This window comes from Chiroxiphia lanceolata, chromosome 13 (genome assembly GCF_009829145.1).
Source record: "Chiroxiphia lanceolata isolate bChiLan1 chromosome 13, bChiLan1.pri, whole genome shotgun sequence".
In the NCBI taxonomy this organism is placed as follows: Eukaryota; Metazoa; Chordata; class Aves; order Passeriformes; family Pipridae; genus Chiroxiphia; species Chiroxiphia lanceolata.
Window position 1 is genome coordinate 1235936 of NC_045649.1, and position 19565 is coordinate 1255500.

Here is a 19565-nt window from a genome sequence, read left to right on the forward strand (position 1 = left end):
TCTGTAGGGTTGTATTTTTTAATCATGATGCTGTTGAAAGGATATGTATAGCTCAGAGAGTGTAACCACTCGTCAGAGCGCTGAGCGAAGCTCCATGCTAAGGTCATCCCCCTGCATTTAAAAAATGTTGAGGCAAACAGGTAGCCATGTATTTGGAAATGTGATGAATGAGCCCAGATTTCAGACAGTGTGGTCCGTTCACTCTGTGCTGATGGTGAAATGCTGGTGAAGCCAAAGGAGAGGGGCTTCCTGTGGGTCCTGCTGGCCCAAGGTGTGTGGAGAGCTTCCCTCACTTGAGAAGGTGTATTGCACGTGAGGTAGCGTTGGGTTCAGTTGTCTTTGTGACACTTCATTGAGACAAACCCAGACTCTGTCTGAGACTCTTTCAGGTGGGATGTACCAGCGTCAGCCCGCTGGACAAGCTCCTTTTGGTAGCTCTTGAGGAACGTTTCCTACTGCCATAGTTGGCAGGCAAGAGTCTGTCCACCTTCTTTTTCTGGTTCAGATATATTTTTTCATTGTTCTTCCTTCTGTTCTTTGCAGGACCTCTAAGCAGGTTAGGGCTATTCAAGACTTTGTGTTTTGCACATATCTCCTTGGTGCTTTTTAGCTTGGTAGGACCTGGGATTCTTGTTGAACCACTCCCAGTTGCATTGTAGAGAGAAAGAAAATGAGAACATGCCTGGGGAGAAAGAGGATCACTAGAGAAGGCAGTGCTGTTGCTTACACTACTTTTGTGTTGAATTAACAATTGCTGTCAAAAATGATCTGTGCAGTGGAGGCTGATAGTTGTATGTGAAAGAGAATCTCATTCTGAGCAACTTTGCTGTAAAATTTTAGATTAAAAAAGGTATTATCTTAGTTTTATGCCATTAAAGTGTTTGTGCCTTTGAAAAAAGCCTACTAAACCCTCTTCTAACAGCATTCCCATGCACTGTGCAGCCCGACATGACACTGCAACAATTTGTAGAGCCTGAGAATGAGAGACTGATCTGTGTAATTGAAGTTATTTTCATTTCACTCTGATGGAGGGGAAAGACACAACAAATAGTGTGGATAATTACTAATATTTTAATAATTAGGTACACTGTGTAAGCAATATATAAATTGTACATATTGTGATGGTTGATATACTGTGGTGTTTCTTAGAACAGTGTCCTACTTCACTTGTTTTAATCATTCCACTCGGATTTTTTAAATCTTGCCAATCTGACGTATTTTGTAAAATCTTAAAACACACAGGAACACTGCAATGAATTTCCATGTTATGTTAGGAGTTAAGCTACTTGTAAGTACAATTTAAAGTGGAAATATTGAAATCCCATAGTGCATGACAGCCCGAACTTGCTGAGCATCCTATGTTGAATTAGAAGAAACTAAAACTGAGCGGAGTCGTGTTTCGTGCCCACAGCATTGATCTCCGTTTATATGCACAACAAGCAGCGCCACATAGGAGAGAGTTCCATTTTTGGGGCTGCTGAGGCACAATATTCCAACAGGAAAACCGAGCAGTGGTATTTTTCTAGACCTTTCCAGTGTGACAAAGCTGTGCTCCCTGTATGTTTCATGGTAAGTGTTTCTTCTGTTCACTACAGACACCTTGCGCTCTCCTTGATGGCCTCGTGCTGCAGATGTGTTTGGGAGGACTGTGGTTGGGTGTGGGAGGTGGTGGTGCCTCTCAGTGCTGGGGATGGTTTGATATTAACTGATGGTTTGGGATTAGCCTTCTGCACTTGATGGATGCTGTCCTGGCTGATGAGGGAGCCGAGAGGTATTTGTATTTCTTCCCTCCGAGCCTGTATGTCTAAGGAACGCGTTTCCAGTGTTCACTTGCCAGATCCAAACAGGCCCAGCAAGAGTCAAAGAGCGTGCACCATCTGCCCCTGCTTCTGTTAGAGCTGATCTGTGATTTCCCGAGGAGTGCTTCGTTCGGCAGTTTGAGTTTTTCCTGTCACGGCTAGAAGGAATAATGATATTTATCCAACACAGTAAAATCCAATGTTCCTGGATACGGTCTGAAGATTACTGTGAAAACTGCATGAGTCTCACAGATCAAACAGTCTAAAACAGTAAAATAATACCAAAAAATGTACTAGATTTTTGAATTGCCGGCGCTAGCCTGTGGCGGAGACCACTTTGTAAATATTTGCCTAAAGCTCACTCTGCAACACGGATTAAAGGCTGTGTTCAAACCTGGGCACTGCATCCACAGCATGCTGATGGTGGGGCAGGGAAGCCCCGTTCCCACCCCAGGACTTGTCTCTGGCAAAGGGTGCTGCTGTGCATCTTCTGCAGCGCACGGAGCCCGTGGAAGAGGCTCGTGGGCAAACGGAGGTGCCCCTCTCTGTTCTGCACCACATGTGCTGCCCACCGGGCTGCACCACAGACTGCATCGATTCCTGCTGCCGCTGGGGCCAGGTCCAGGTTGCTGGTTCTCCAGCAGGAAAGGAGACAGTATTGCAGCTCTGCAAAATTTGATTTTGCTGGAGCAGAAAGACGCTTAAAAAAAAACCCTGAAGTAACCTTTAAAATTGTTGCTAGTCATGCAATGGAGCAGAGAGGAGGTCGTGCTTTGTATATTATAATGACTTGCTGCCAATCAAGTGCTATCTGCTTGCAGGGTGGGGAAGAACTCTCCTAACTTGGCTCTCAAACCAACTGAACACGATTGTTGGCTACAAGCGTGGAGCACAGTCATGGTGCTTGGGGGAATGTGGTTCAACACCCCTGTGAAGGCAGGTAGCAGAGCAGCAAATCTTCCCCAAGCCCAGTGTTTGGCTGTATTAGCAGAATTTTTTGTTCGCCTACATGTTTTTACTTCTTCAGTTCCAACATGACTGTTGCTTTGAAAGTCTCTGATGCAACAACTGGCTCTTGGGTCTTAGCAAACTGCAAACCCTTCTGCTTTTTTCCCTGCTTCTTCTCCTGTTCAGTCAACAGTGAATTAAAAATGCTTCAGGATTTCCCACTCTGAACGTGATGGTAAGGAAGCTGAGAGATGCACATTGTAGTTTGACAAGTGCAGCTGTCTTAGGCTGGGGAAATTTTGTATTGCTGAATCCTTAAACTGAACAATGTATATTGAGATGAGCCTCGTCAGACCGTCCTTTCCAGTGCACCTCTGTGTCTGTGTACAACCATTCAATCCTTGTCTCTCAGGCAGCTGTGAAGTGATGCTGACTGAACCCTTCCTTGGGTTAACTTCTTCTCTGGGGATTTCTGCACTCGGGCCCTCAGTCTGCTTTGGCCCCGTAGCAGTTCTGCCATCTGAAGTTCTCCAAGGAGAAAGCTGATTTCACAAATGTCCTTGGCTGGTTGTGCTTGGTAGCTGATCTTTGGGCAGCTACCTTGATGCTTTGGAGGACACAGCATTGCACTGGCCAAGGTCTGTAGGGAAGCTGCTTTATTTGTGTGGCTTTAGCAAAAACTGATGCTTTCTGCAAAACAAATCCAGAGGAGACCTGTGGAAGCTTCCAAGAGGCACCGGTGTCATGTATGCAAAGGAAGAGTGAATGGAGAAAAACACTACCCATGCTACCCTGGCATGTCCCCATCCTCAGGAATACAACAATTGGCCACCTCATGGCTTATGGGCCCTTTGGCCAATCTATTTAAAGCCAGCCAGCAAGCACTGATGCTTGTGTCAGCACAAACAATAATTTGTATTAAAAAAGCAATAATACCTAGTTAAGGTCTATTATTGTGGCAGTGGCTTCCAGGTAGCTTTGCTTCATTTTCTTGTCCCAGAGAGAGCATGACCAGGAGGGCTGTGCCAGGGTACACCACCTCAGGACATGTCCACATTTGCAGTAGAATTATATTTAACAATTTTTTTCTTAAAATTGCTATCAGAGATAATAAATTCAGGTGCTTCACCTGGAGCTACTGTGCCCAAATCTTCGCTGAAAGGTGATTTTTGTTAACCATCCCTGCTGGATTCACTGAATCTACTGGAAATCCAGCACTTGGAAATATTTTAATTGAAGAGCAATTGACTTTAAATGGTCCCAGATTGCTCATTTCATTTTCTTCTTTCTTTCTCTGCCAGTGAAAAAGTAACCATTGCTGTCAACGTCCAAGGCCTCAGTATACTGCTTGGCAACATTTGCCTTCTCTTGACAGCTTGAATACCAAGATCAAGTATTAAAAGTATGGCCTGGCTGATGAAAGTAATTAAGAGACTTCTCTCAGCCAGGAGAGTTTACTAACCTCATTTACTGTGGTAAATGGAGGAGACTTTCAGTCTCCTGTCAAAAAGGGACCATCAGTGCGTGTGTGGGTGCCCTTTCATACAGATAATGAATTACTGGAACACTTTTCTTGCTGGAATTCAGGCTGGAGCAAGGCAGGTGTCGGTTCCTGTCAGATCAGTCTGTGTCAGTGTTTGTCTGAGAGGAGAAATGAGAGTGCAGCAAGGAGGGAGATGAGAACAGGGAGGTGGCACAGGCTCCAGGGGGGTATGCAGACGCCTGCCCTTATGCTGGTGGGGCCTCTTCTTGAAAACCATCCTTGAGAAAGGCAGAGCTCAAGGGGCTGGATTTCAGCAGAAATGGGAGCGTGTGAGAAGATCAGCCTGGAATTCAAGGTGTAAGAGATCCAAGAGGATCTGCAACGTGCTTGGGAAAGATGCAGTGAGTCAGTAGAGATGTAAGAGTAGGCAGGACTAACTGAAAACGGGAACCCGAAGGTGGGAGAGTGAGTGTATTTCTATGCCTGTGTCCCTGTTTTGCAAACACCATCGCATCGGATATTGTACAAATGGTGTGTGGGAAACATTCAGCAGCGAGTTTTGCAGAGAATTGGTGATGGAGAAGACTTGTGCTGCTTCCCTTCTGAACTAAGCACAGGAAGAATGCGTGGGAGTCCCACAGTAACAGAGGAAAATCAAAAGCCACTCACTAAAGGAGGGCACAGCGATGTGACATTAGGGCTCTGTGAGCTTTGTGAGTAAACCTTCATTTTAATTTTCAAGCAAAATCCGTTGGGAACCCTGCGAGGGCAGAGCTTGTGCACGGGGAGCTGCAAGGTGAGGGTTTCGCCTCTGAGGTTTCAGCGACGCTCGTGTTGGCTGTCCCTGTCTTTGTCATCTGCCGCCGCAAAACAGCCTTTTGTCTTGTGACAATAATCTCTGTTCTCTTCTCGCTGGACGCCCAACGTGTCTCGTTCCTCGCTGTACAGACAGGAGCATCTCCCCTGAGAGGGCAGCTCCTGCCATCTGGGCCGTGTGCTCCCCGTGCGTGCTGAGCTGCGCCGCCCTACCCTTGGTACAGTCTGCGAGCGTTCGTGGCAAAGTCAAACCTCGCCTCTGGGATCGTGGAAAGCTTTTAGGGCAGATGTAACTGGTGAGCACAACCTGCACCGCTCCCAGCCCAGACTTCTTAAGGGATGTGTGAACCCTTAAAGTTGTGGCCTGGGGTTTTTGAGGACCAAAACTCTCTAACGTAAAGCACATCTTGTCCATCTTTCTGCCCATCCGTGTTCCAGAGCTCTGCTTTTTCATATAGCCAGGGTAGACTTGAGTGCATTTATGCATGTCCGTGAAATCTCCATGGCCAGTGACCAAAGTGTAGAGCACCACTAGGTGGCAATACAATAAACCCGGGGAATCCAGCAGCCAGACACCTCTCACTTTCTTAACGAGTGAAATTCTGGCCGCGGAAGCCTGGAGTGACACCCCCAGGAGCTCTTGTTTGGCCTGACTAAGCAGAAGCAGTCTCATGAGCAGTAAGTAACAGGAGTTACTGAAACTCCCTCTTCTGAGGTTTAACAATTAGCCTGTAATTAACTGAAGCAGCAATTGTCATGCTACAGTCATAATGTTTAGCACAAGACACAGGGCAACCTTTTTAAAATGTACCTCTCCTCAGTGAGGCATTACAGATATTATTTGGAATGTGTGAGGATTTTCTTTTGCTAAAAGAGTAGTTTTTGAGATTGAAAAAGACAATTATCATCCTCTAATTGGCATTCAGTGTAATGTAATCCCTTAAATGGACCCAGTGAACTCTCTGGGAGCTGGGTGGTTTCATTAAAATACTCAGCCTGGATTTACTGACATCAAGGGAAGTTCAAGCACGTCTTAAATTACTCTGTTGATTGTTATCATTGCTGTGTACCTTTCTAGGCAGGTACCTGCTCAGCTCAGGGCACACATCCTTCCAAGGACAGAGGGGAAGCCAAGGGCAATAAAGGTAGGACTCATCTCTTGGGGCTTTCAGGAGCCCAGTGCTCACAGAATGAGCAGGGAGCCAACCATCCAGGACCTCTGCAAGCTCCCACCCCCTATTGTGTCCAGATAGCCACAGGTCTGGGTGTTGGAAATGGGGCTGGTTTTGCCTGTACAGTTAACAGTGTTGTTAGCATACAGCTAGTATGCTGTCCTCTGCAGCATCGGAAACGTGGCTGTCTCTTCTGCTCCTATGTTGGTGTGTGCTTGAAGGTCTAGAAGCACTGCTTGTTATAATTCCATAATTCCGGATAACTTTTCCTCACTTCACGTTGGAGGTGGGGAAAAAAACCCCAAAACCCCCAAAAAAAGCTCGACAAACTTGTTGCCCTCCCAAAGTCCTTCCACCCATGCAGACATGGACAAGCCTTACAAAGCATGCAAAGCATGTCTCCATCCCTCCCCACCTCTCCTGCACAGAGCCAAGGTTGGGGCTTGGCCCAGTTATGTGGCTGCAGCAACCCTCGTCTCAGTGACAGCTGCTGGAATAGCTGGTCCCCAGACGTGTGCAAGGATCTGGATTTAGCTTCTCCTTTTCAGAGTGTGACTGTGATTTCTCTGTGGGCATTGCCTAAAAATAAAGCAGGGCATGGTGGCTGATGAAAGGAAGACCAGGCTGGGTGGAGGTGACCGCTCCCTTCCGTGTGTGTTCCAGGGGCTATGTCTGGGGAAGTGCTGGCACAGCTGTCTCACAGCATGGCAGTTTGTTCTCCCCCTGATGTACAGAAAGGGGTCACGTTCCTATTTCTGGCTGAAGGGGGTCACAGCCTGTCCCATGGATGTCTGTCAAATGCTTGTTCTACATATTTCAGAAGGAAGGGAAGCAATGCCTTCAGTTCCCCGTGCTGGTGCTGGGCAACAGGAGGCAGGCAGAACACTGATGGGGCAGTTTCCTACCAGACTTCTTCAGTTTGGGGGGATTTCAAATGCTCCTCACTTCCCAGAGTAGTAGTCTGTGATACCTGTGGTTGTATGTATTTGTGCTGCAGGGCTGTTTCTAAGACCTACCATAGGTATATTTTTCCAGTGGCCCAAATCTCCCTGTGACAGCACAGGGATTCTTTGCAGGAAGATGGGGAGAATGAGAGGCACAAAAACCTCCTGATTCCTGACAAATTCAGCTGGTCACTGCTGCAATTGTGTATTCTCTTTTTAAAAGCACAGTGTGGTCCATTGAGTTCCCACTCTAGGTTTGTTAGCAGCTTTTGGTTTTAGAGCTGTGTAATGAGCGTACAGGCTTTTAAGATATTAGCACTTAATGGAGTTGATAATTTATAGTTGATTACTTCAGAGGGAGACAAAGGCTTTTTCTTTTTTATGATCTGAATACTGATTACGCTGAAGTGTGGGAGTACAAATCAACTTGGTTTGTTTAATTGGTGATGTAACAGTGAAAATGCAAAATAAAGGTATTCAAGTTAAGGTGTGATAAATATATCCTGAGTGTTGCCTCTGTATGTTACTGCAGTTTACCTGGCTACTTGTTTAAAGTTAAAACTATTTTATATTTCCTAGTATGGGTCATGAAGGTAACCTTGGAGATAAGGAGCTAACAGTTCATCTAAATCAGTCTGTTCACATACACCCAACCTCTTTGAGATTTACGGATATACTGAAAATTACAAAGACAATTCTTTTTTGCTCCAGCTGTATGCATGGAGAGAGGCTGTGTGGTAAACTTTTTCTGTATACTTTCCAACTGTTTAGTTATTTCCATCCTTCCTCAACTATTTTTAAGGCTCTTTTTCACAGTTCCCATCAGTCCTCCAAGAGCTCCACTTCTGCCTGAAGCTGCCAAGTCAAAGCCTCTTTTATTTTTTTCAGCATACTCAAGTCCAACAATCTTATCTTGGCTTATCACTCCTACCAGCTTTCATCCCAGCTCCCTCAAATGGAGAGCAAGAGGAAGCAGATGCTGGGACACAGAGATAAAAGAGAATAGAAGCAGGACATGTCACTAGGATTTAATGCATATTAAAAGAGGGGATTAATGCATTTTCATTTTCACATTGCTCTGTATGGGCATCTTACTGTACCTCTGGTGAAGTAAAGTGACCTTTAAACTTGTCAAGAGTGGACTGGGGAGAGAGCTCTGAGCACTTCTCAGGGCTGAAAGAGCTGAGTACTGCAATATGTATCTGATGTGAGTGCAAGGCTGATTTGTTGTCTGAAGCTCTGTTTCTCCTTTTCTGCAGGGATTCCTGAAAAATGAAAAAGATAATGCATTGCTCTCAGCCATTGAAGAGTCCAGGAGGAGGGTAAGTGGGAATAAAGCACCATTTTTTCCTTAAAACAAAAACAAAAAAGGGAGACATTTGCAGAGTCCAGTTTTCTTCCCTTGAAAGAAACCAGTACTTAGTGTGCAAGAAAAAGTCAGAGTTAGCCTTCCCTTGTTCATCTCCTGTCTTTTCACCTCCAAACAAGTAGTGTTTTCACCTCCAAACAAGTTATGAAGATGATCTGAGCTGCAGCTTGTTTTCTGATGTGAAATTCATCTGATCCTCTTTCTGAATCTGTTTATGCTTTTGGTATCTGTCATGTTCTGGGACAATGATTTTCACAATTGAATTATGCAGTGTGGAAAAATGCTTCCTGTTGTTTGTCTTAAAACTGCTTCTTGGAAATGTCATTCCATGCTTCCTAATGCTTATTGTTTCCCTCCGTGTACACTTCGGGCATCAGGTTTAGAACTGAGCCTGTGTTTCTTTCAAATTGTAAGAAATAGTACTTAAGCATTATTAAATTATTTTGATTACATGTGATTATACTGTAATTATGGAAGCATATTTAAAACTCTGTTAAAGTTATTATAGTGAAGGTAAGGATAAGACCTATATCCTACCATGAAAGTATGAAGTGAATTTATATAACAAAACAAAGAAACACAAATCTTATGCTCTAGTTGCATACATGCACCCAAATTAAATGTTTGCCAAGTGTCACTGCCTCTCATCAATTCATTTATTCTGGGGAACTCACTGCCCATTAATTGTCAATGTCCTAACAGTGGACTGCAAAGAGATTAAAAACTTGGTCAACCAAGCAAGACATTTAGTCATACCCATTGCTGCACAGAGCTATGTGAAAGAGAGAGAAGTGGAAGACACAATGTAGCTTATCCTCTACTTAGAATTAGTGGAGACATTCTTATTTCCTGTCCCAGTATACCCAAGGCTGTCAGTCTCACCCCAACAATAACAGGAAAGGTAATGAAGCATCTTCTCTATCCTAATGCTATTGCCAAAATAAGGATTATTGAGCTGTTTCCTTCCATGTGTTCCCAACTGAATCTGAAGAAAATATAGTACATCAGCCATTTTCAAGGTAAAAGGATGTTTTTTTTCTTGGGATATGATATTTCCTATGGGCTTTCCTGAGTGACATTCCTATTGAGAGAGACTTTCTGATTCTTTGGCACCGGTTAATTTTCCCGTAATACTTTTAACTTTTATTTTCTCCTGTTTCCCATTTAAAAGAAAAACGCACTGGTAAAGACCTGAAAATGAATTATGGGCAATAAACACACATCTCTGTTAAGAACGCAGTGAGTCAGACCTTTGCAGCCTCTGGGGAGGTGAAAAGCTGGTTGTCATAAGAGAAGTTAAGTCTCAACAAGCCACACGGATCAGTGATGACCTGGATATATTGTGTGTGCTGCTCAGTTAAAGGAGCAAGCCTATTGATTTCCAGCCTGCTCAGATTTGTGTACTGCAGTACCATGGCAGAGACACAGTTTCCCTCTTTTACCAGCTGGAGGTGTGTGAGAGTTGTCTTAATTCCACACGCACCTACTTTCCAAATCCCCCTGTACCTGAACACGAAGCCTGTTAAAATAATATGCAGCACATCATTAGCTCCTGAGGGCTGACCTGATTGATTTATGTAGTTCTATTTTCTGTTTAATTTTTGGGCTTGTCTATTAATAGCAGAACTGGGCTGGTGGGTGTTCCTATGTGTTCCTTAGCTCTTGTTCTTCTTCACCAACAGACTTTTGCTATGGCTGAGGAGTATCACCGAGAATCAATGCTGGTTGAATGGGAACAGGTGAAACAAAGGATTCTTCATTCTCTGCTTGCATCAGGGGAAGATGCTCTTGATTTCACCCAGGAAAATGAGGTAACTGTGTCCTTCTAAACACTGTGCACAGCCGTGCACAGCATCGTACACAGCTGGCACTCCAGCACTGCTGAAACCACCTCTGGGTTATTCTGCAGCTACAACTGGGTGAAAATGAGAAATATCAAATCTCTTGTTTGATTCCAAAATGACAGTGACTAGCAGAATGCACTGTCTAGCAAAATATCAAATGTTTGTGATTGTCTCTACTGACTGATGGGTGCAGGCAACGGAGCTCCTGTTGCTGAAGCTGTGTTTTAAGCAACATGTATGCAAGCTGGAAATTGTCACACAGACACACATTAGGTCAGTATACCCAGGGGACAGAAAACACGTCAGGAAGCTTCACCCTCAGGAAAACTTTGCACTGCTAGTGAGAGCAGTTTCTCAGGTGCAATTGTGCTTACACACAGGTTTTAGAGTGCTCTCTTTCCCTTATCACTCTGTGCTAACCAGAATTTCTGGGTTTTCTTAGGAGGCTGATGAAGTCTCACAGGTTTTTTTTGGCAAAACCAAATGAATAATCGAAAAAAAACCCAGCTTTCCTTTTTATCTTGCTGTCTCATGCAGAGCGGATTAGAATTTTGTGCTGCTAAGACCTCTAGTGTTCATCAGTTCAAGTTTAATCCAGTAGTTACCAAATCCTTTGGGCAAGACTAACCCCATGTTTTACATGAAGAGGTATTGACTAGCATCTTAAAACATTCCTTATCTTCTGTAACAACTTCAAACTTTACAGTTGGTTCTCGTAAGGAAAACGCTGCAGTTCAATGGATAGAGTGAAGCAGAGTTACATGCAGAGCTGTGGGAACTTCCCCTCTCTGATCTGGAAGCATCAGGCAGCAGCTGCAATCCCTGGAGCACAATTACATCACAGCCCCTGCACAGAGCTCCATGGAAATGCTCACCTTGACAGCAGAGCTGATAAAGAATGGGGGGAATGCAAGTTGCTGTGCGTTCAGGCCAGAAAACAGACCCATTTTTTTATAGCTATGTTCTGCACCCATGAAAATGAATTCTTGTTCGTTGGAATGACTTACAGACCTGCAAGTGTATTAAAATAAAAAAAGCCCTTGGTGCTAATGGGGTATGACCTGTATAGGGATTTGGAAATAATTAGTTGTTAATGGAATGTCCCTTTCTGATTACCGTTCTTTTAAATATAGGTTAATCCCAGTTAGCATACATCTTTTTATAGAGGCTGTCTTCCCCAGAAAGTATTTTACTCATACTTTACTGTGACTTCTCAAAGGTTGTCCAGCTTTCCAATATTAGCAATGCTAAATAATGTAGACTGAATTAATTTAAAACCAGGAACAGCTACTGTGTTATTTTGGGCTGTGAGTCTGAAAATTTGGCAGCTGCACTGATAGCTTCTAACATCTTTGCTTATAACCCACTCTGAACAGGTGAAGCACCTTTTCTGGTGTTTCAGTGTCAAAGGGATGCTACCTCTAGTCCACAGCACTCCAGATGCCAAGCATCAAATTGGTGGGAGGGAGGAGGAGAAAAAAACCCACCTCCTAATGTTTTTCATGACTGAGTTTAAAGACTCAATGTGCACCATCACTCAGTAATACTCCACTCTCCCTTTCAAAGCACTCATAGTATCAGTATATCATTTCAAGAGCATTTAAAATCCTTGATATATTCTAGTCTTAGCCTCAAGGAGTCAAAGGTCTGAGAGGTTTTGAAGTGCATCTACTGTGTTAAAAGCCTGTTATCTAACCTCCCCACAGCAGGTTGTTCTTCTAAAGCCTTGTTCCAGTCAAATAAGTTTTTTGTGTGCGTGTGACACAAACAGACACAGCCTGTAGAATATAGTAGAGGTTTAATTGATATCCTCTGGAGATGGAGAATCAACTGAAAAGGCACAGATCCAAAGGCAGCAGGGGGCCGGTCTGCCTGCGAGCCAATTCTCAAGCTTTGGGCAAGCTAATTTGGGCAGAGTGAAATACCAACACATTATTCATGGAAATCAGACCAATTAAGGGGCAAAGCTCACAATTCAAAGGACCCAGCACAGGACTTGCCGTTAGGGCTTTCTCCCCCTTGTCCTCCAGCCTGGCCTTCTTCCCATCAGGGAAAGCCAGAGCTGGTAAAAAGATGCTTCTTGGCAGGGGGGAAAGGGAGGAAAGCCTGAGTTTTGTTTTCAAGGTATCAAACACCTGTGCTCTCAAGGTGTTTGTTGTGAGTCTTGTGCCACTAGGTGCCGAGGCGTTTCTTTTGTCCTTTTGTTTCAAGTTTTAATTTCTTCCACGCTTGCCCCAAACTCTTCCACTCCTGCTGTCAAGCACCACGCTGGTGCAGTAACAAAGAGACACTGGTGCTCTTGTTTTCTCTTCTGCCCCTCTGTATCATGTCTTTGTGTCCCTTAAATCCCAAGAACTGCAAGATGCTTTCTGCTCCACCACACTGTATTTTGATGGGGCTTCTCCAGCTCAGTCTCCTGCCTAGTTATTCCCTGCATCTACTGGCCAAGCCATTTGGAGTGCTGACAAAATGTCTGCCCAGACTTCTGCTGAGGAATGTGCATATGCATATGAGGGTGATGAATAATGCATCTTTGCATGCACGAGGTTTGTTGTGCAAGTGAGGCTGAATGCTTGGCTGAGTACAAATGAAGGAGGACTCCTTTGAAAACCAGCATCGTTAGGCTAATTGAATTTAAAAGATAAAAATGTGATGGCAGTGCAGCATAGCTCCAGCTCTCAGAAATGGATAATAGTCAGAATAAATATTAAGGTTCTGAAGAATGTTTTGGAAAGACCTAAATTCAGGGCAGGGAAAAGCAAAGGTTTTTGAAAAAAAAGCACAAACCATTTAAGGAATATCAGACTAGAGATGCAGAAAGGTGTGCACTTGAGCTTCCACAGTCCTTTGTGCATTTCCCACTTTTCTGTTTTTCCTTTTGCTGCTCCAGTTAAATTTGAAAACCTGACCTGAAGCACGATTCTTCTCGTCTGCTCCCAGCTGCTGATTTCAGCACATCTTTGTTATCTTTTCCTTGTTTGAACACTTGGTAAGTTCTGACTTGCCAGCAAAGGAGATTCTCTTCCTTCCCCACATCCCCCCCTTAGTGTGTAGGAGATGCCTCTCACATCCTTCTGCAGAAATATTGCCTGCACACCTCTCCATTTCTGCAGTTTAGCAGGACGAGTGGAAGTGGCCTTCCCTGTGCTGACTCACTGCTTCAGTTTTCCTTTTGAACTTTCCTTTTAGCACAGCCGTGAGACAGTTCAGTGAGCAAGTGCTTTGTTAAAGTTTAATAATTCAAAGATTAAGCCAGAATGCATGATGGAAAAAAAAAAAAGGAAATAAGCTTGCTTACTTTTCCATATGAAAGAAAAACGTAAGAAAAGCAGGACAAATTCTGGAGTTCATGATTTATTTTTTTTTTTTTCTGAAGTGCCAAGTCAGTAGTGGGCATTTAAAGAATTTAATTTCAGTGTGGCAGTTCTCAGCTGGGGGAGATTATCAGTAAGTGATCCTCAAAGCATAACGGTTAGGGTAAAATTAAAACTGGGGAAAGGAAAGGAAAACACAAATCCCAGAGAAGTTATTTTTAAGTTTCAGGCATGCACTTCTGAATTCCGAGGCTCACCTGTGGGGTTTAACCCGGCAGTCACACCCCACTCCCTGGAGTGGCAGCCACGTGGGTGCTCCTGGGTGCAGGAAAAGGAACATAAAACAAAGCCCCAGTCTTTACGTGCCTGGTGCTTGGGCCCGGGTTGGGAAGTGACACTAAGTCACTCTGTACTATTCTTCACTTGCTTCAGGAGATGAAACCTCATCAGTAATTAATGGCAGTGTCCATAATTTAGCTACTTTAAATAACTCTGCATTTTCTCTGGCACGGCGGAGGGGAAGGCAAAGCTATTCCTGCCGTCCCGTCTGTTTCCCAGGAAACCTGCTTTAACAGCTTCTTTGTTCTAAAGAACAAAGAATTTGTCGGGTTTTAGGTGGGTTTAAGGGAATTTGTGTCAGATCATTTGGCACTGAAAGAAAAATGCAAACGCTTCTGAATATCGGTGTCCATTAAGAGGGACAGTGAAGAATATTTTTGGTGTAAGTTCAGTTGCAAAAAGAAAAAGTGGGATTTCTTTGGGGTTTTTTGTAAGGTGTTTTTATACAGCCTATGGTATAAATGCATCTCCCTGATTTTGTAATCAGGTTGGACGTTATTTAAATAGCATTATTAGTGAGAAATTAATGCAGTAATAAACTAATTCCAGCAATTTTAAAGGATTGTTCAGGTTTGTCTTTGGTACCTTCATTCATTTATAATTCATTATATTAGGGACAAACACAGCTGAGTAGTTCTTATCCTGTAATCAATTGTTGTATGCTGCACAGAAAGCAGTAATCAGAGACAGCACAAAGATCTTAAAATTTCTTGGTAGAGGTTGGTGTCCTTATCTTCACATATAAATTCCTATCTAATTCAGAACACCTTCTTGGCCATTGCAATTGTGTCACTTTGTTTCTAAATTTTAAACTTTGAAAACTTCCCTGATCAAAACTCAAGGACTAGGACAGTGGGGAGTCACTGTCTTTGCAAGAACACATTTAGTGTCTTTGCTCATGAGTGTAAAGGAGCAGTAGGAGGTATTCTGGGTTAAACTGATATAAAAATGAAATTAATTTGGGAATGACTGAGAGAGCGTTCAGTGCAAAACTGATCAGTAACATGTCTGGAAGTTCATATGTTTGTATTATTTAATTTTCAAGTTGGGATACAGTTCCCAAAAAAGTGAGATTCTTTTGAAGACCCTGCCAGCATTTCATCCTCATTTGAAACAAGAAGCTGAATGATGGCACCATCTGGAGAAATGCTACCCATTTCTGGATCTCTTCCTGAAACCCACAGGAGCCAGGTCATGGCAGGAACATTGCTCCTGCCATGCTGCAGCCTGACAGGTGTCAGCAAAGCTGAACTCTGCAGCTGATTAAACTGGAAGTGAAAATTATGATTTTTTTTTTTTTTCCTTGCATTTGGGCTTTATGTTGTTTGTACAGGTAGCAAGTTGGCCACATTTAAGTGACCTCTTCCAGGAAGACTAGAGCATGTCCTTAAGCAATACCAGGAGTTGATCCTGCCTTCACAATAAAGTACTGATGTTCTGGATGACTGATGTGAGAAGAAGTAAAGCTGTTTGACAGTTTTGCTAAAGTGCAATGTAACAGCTAATGAGGATGTGCAGCAAGTTGTAACTGACTTTGGTAAAAAGCTTAAAATTCTGCAGGTGTACCTGCTCTTTCTTGGAAAAAGTTACTGATTCCAGTTTAGATGAATATTGATGAGCTACAGTTATACAGTAACAAGCCTGAAAACCTGCTTGCTCTTCTGAAAGCTCCTCTGTTCCTTCTTTCCTTGCCCCAGCTATGTCAGTTGGCTTTATAATAAATATTATGCTTCTGTACTGAGCTTGTCTTGCTTTTATCTTCAGGCCAGCATGGCTTATGAAGCAGCTGATATTAAAGGACTGCTTGCCTCAAAGGGATCTGTCTTTAAAATGATTGCAAAAAAAAAATTATTGATGTTTCAAACCCAAGACTTGCAATGCTGATGCTGAAATGAAGAGTTACATTTTTTTTAGAAAGCAGGAAATATCAGACAGTATTGCATAGTTATTTGGACTCCTGCAGAGTGCTGAACATCCATGTTCAGTGGTGGCTGTATTGAGAACATACCAGTGCTTTGTAATGAAAACATACAAGAATAGCTTTATGCAGAATTGGACTATTCTGGCATGTTGTGTTTTGAATTTTATAAGAGTATGAATTTTCCATGCTGTGACTCCATCAGGCTGTCTCTCCCTGCTCTACACTCAAAATATCTCAACCCTGGCATAGTCTCTGTGGGTAAAAAGACAATTTTTTCAGGTCAGGATATTGCCAGCATACTTCTTCCTGCAGCAGTGGGGCAGTTTTCAGCACATAATTGAATGCTGCAGTCCTATTTTGTGTCTGTGTCATGGTACTGGGACAGAACTGGAGTATCAGATCTGCTAGACTGGATCCATCTGAGCTGGTCCATTGAATTCCATGCCCTTGCTGTAATGGAGGTTTGGACAAGATGCTTCACAGCAAGACATCGACGTGACAAGAAGCAACCTTTTCAGAAACAAAACCAAAGAGTTAAAATTATAAGATGCTACCAAGAGACACTGATGTCCTAATTCTAGAGAGCTGATGGTTGGCTTGTGCACTGAGTAAGGAGGATTTCTGTCACTTTAGGAAGTTTAAGCTATATTGGGAAGGTAATGGGGTATTGCAGTGAGGCTGCATTTTTCCCTAGTTCAAAACCCTGTTCTTGGTTCTGTCAGGAACACGGCTTTGCTCTTGTTCTTTAGTAGCAGATGTGTTGGTAAAATGCACTGTGGTAATTGTGCCCTTTATGCCTTCCTATTTCCTTCTCATTGAACAGCCCAGCTATGTTGGTGAGGTGGGTCCTCCGGGTCGCAGCTCTTTGGACAGCGTGGAGATGGCATATGCTCGTCAGGTGAGTGGAAATGGCAAAACACAGTTAAACATTTGTGTTCTACAGAGAGAGGGGCAGGGGAAATGAAGATGTGAGCATAGTGTGTAAGAAGGCATGGTAAGTAAAACATTAAAATATCTGCCTAGAGATAAAATGCAGTTAGCAAATACATAAACGTTGCACAACGTTTTAGGAATGTACTCATCTGTTTGCCGTAGGATTTTTTTTGTCAAAAAGAGATCCTAAACACCGTATATGACTGTAGAAAGCATTTATGCTTATAAAGTAAACTGAAAGTCTTTTAATTTTGCAAAAGCAGTATTTTTTTAGGATTTGTGTCGATATATAATTGTATGCAAATGAAGGCTTTATATTCCCTTTATTCTCACGTGTGGAAGATCGCTGTTCTCATGTGTATGTGTGTAGAAAAAAACATGCTGAAGTCTTAATCCTGATGTTTGTCAAATTGTATCCTATTTTAATGGCATTGCTTATGAGAGGCTTTAGTGCATCAGCTATGAATTAATATGCCTGGTAGCATTAGACTCCCTCGGAAAATTTTCATGGAAAACTGATAAACCTTTCTTTACATAACCAATTTATTACTTTTGTTAGTTGAGATTATCTGTTTACCAGCACTGTTGGGAACAAAATGAAAGAAAGGGACTTGATTTTTTCAAAATGGAATATGCGAAACGCCGTAGACAAAGCGTTGCCTAATTTGCACACAATCACTGTTATTGTGTGTGTTGGCTCAGTCTGTGCTGAGGCAGAGAGAGCAGCTCCTGCATCTGCTTTCCTACATCCGCATTCAGTTATGGTAACTGGAAAGAAACAAGTTGCAGAAGGTGCACGGTTGTGCCCATAAAGTGTACGTTTGATTTGGTGGCTGTTAATAGTTGGTTAGTTTAGTTCATATCTGCTGTGATATACAGCAGTGAGGGTCTTCCTTACAGCATAACTATGCCTCTACTTTGGAGCTGTCAGTGTTGTTCTCTGCTGGTTTTTTGAACATGGGGAGCCCAGCCTGTCTCGCAGTGCTGGCTCTGGGGTGGCTGTGGAGCTGCCCTGGCAGGTGGCCCTTGGCAGGTCACAGGCTGTGCACAGGCTGCTGCCATGTGCCCTGGAAACGAGGTGTTTGTGGCCAGGCTTCTGCTACCAGAACACTTGGTGCAGTCACTGAATGCTCCTGGCAAGCCCTCTGGAGAAGTTGGCCTGGCTGAGCTCTCCTCAACGTCAGCCTGCTGGAGTGCCAGAATACCTGGGTGTCAGCAGCCTCTATGGGGCTCCTGTGCTTTCAGTGGGGAGTTAGGAGACCTGGAGATCAGGCAGTTCATGCTGCTTTGGTTTATCAGCAGCCATGAAGTGTGTTTTGATTAGACTGATGTGATTAATTGTTCTTCACGGACAGTTCGGAGCGTTTCGCAGGAACACGGTGACATCCCTGGGTGTGATTGCACTGATGCTGCACTCTGGTTGCAGTCCTGAGCTCTGCATCTTGTTTGCACACTGGGCATGCTGAAGCAGTGCATGACAAAAGGAGTTAAAGTACAATGGCACTGCCTTTCTAGCACTGAGAATGATTATTTTCAGACATAGTGGACTGGCTTTAGGCTGAGAGTAGAATAAACAAGAGTAGATGAAGCTAAATTAAATCAAGAGTTAAAACGGAGGGGGGGGGTGTATATGTTTAAGGGTAGGTTTTGAAGGGCCAGGTTTCTGTTCATTTCCCTGTCTCAGATTTCCCTGAGTACTGCCACAAACCAGCAAAATCCTGTTTCTTTTATGTCAGCAGGTAGGAGGCAGCCCCTTACAGGGGAGTATCACAACCATCTAGTTGTCGGGTCGCTTCTGAATCTTTGTTCTTGAACAATTAGCTGCAATTAGTCTAACAGGGCATCCAGCACAGTGCTTTGCCGTGCAGAAGCCCTGGGCAGCTGCCTGCCCTCAGGCAGGCCTGAGGCTCTGAGGTGCTGTGGCAGCTCAGATGAGGCTGAGGCCGGTTCCTCCACTGCTGGGTTAGAACCAGTTAATGTGGGAGGGAAGCAGAGGGACTTGCTGGGGGCACTGCTTTGGAAGCCTTTGGTTCAGATTTTGCTGCTGTGGCTGGGAGGGGGATGGGGCATAATACGTGTTGTTAAACATGCTTACTTTAATTATGTTTTAGATTTATATTTATAACGAGAAGATTGTGAATGGACATCTGCAGCCTAACCTGGTGGACCTTTGTGCTGCTACTGCAGGATTGGATGATAAGGTACTGCCAGTGAGTTAACATAAGGAAATACCTTTAATCTGTTTTCATCTGTGATTAACAGCCTGCTGATATCGGGAAAAATACTGATATTGCCAAAAAAAAATTGCATGGCTCCACAGAAAACACAGAGCCAATGCTGGAATTTTCTCCAGTGCAGCAGGGCCCACCTGTGACGAAGCTGGTCATGGTGAAAATTTCTTAACACAGTGAGGAAGAAACGACCCTGGTGTCCCATCATAAGTGATAAGCTCTTGGAGGAAAAAATTGCTTTTAATGTTAAATAGATTCTGTTGGTTTGGTTTTCCAAATGTGGTCTCTCAATGTCGTTTGAAGGTATTTAGTTGTAGGTGAAGGGTTTTCAATCAGGCTGTGGTAGAGCTGAAATAGGCTCCCATAGCAAAGCATAAAGCCCCTGGGATTGACTTTAAACCAATGATCTGCCTACTTTTTTTTTTTCTATTCCTGTAATGGTGTTGCCTTGA

General features: G+C 43.5%; 1 protein-coding gene across 7 annotated transcripts in view; it reads left to right on the plus strand.

The window, feature by feature from the left end:
- NUP93 (nucleoporin 93) overlaps positions 1–19565 on the plus strand; it is a 77247-nt gene that overhangs the window by 39739 nt on the left and 17943 nt on the right. For 6 of the 7 annotated variants that reach the window (XM_032701357.1, XM_032701355.1, XM_032701356.1 and 3 more), the window contains 5 exons: positions 8422–8484; positions 10214–10342; positions 15992–16093; positions 16773–16847; positions 18994–19083. In XM_032701357.1, the coding sequence (XP_032557248.1) occupies positions 8422–8484; positions 10214–10342; positions 15992–16093; positions 16773–16847; positions 18994–19083 (459 nt within the window). The remainder of the gene's footprint in view (positions 1–8421; positions 8485–10213; positions 10343–15991; positions 16094–16772; positions 16848–18993; positions 19084–19565) is intronic. The other variant, XM_032701358.1, reaches the window with a different exon arrangement.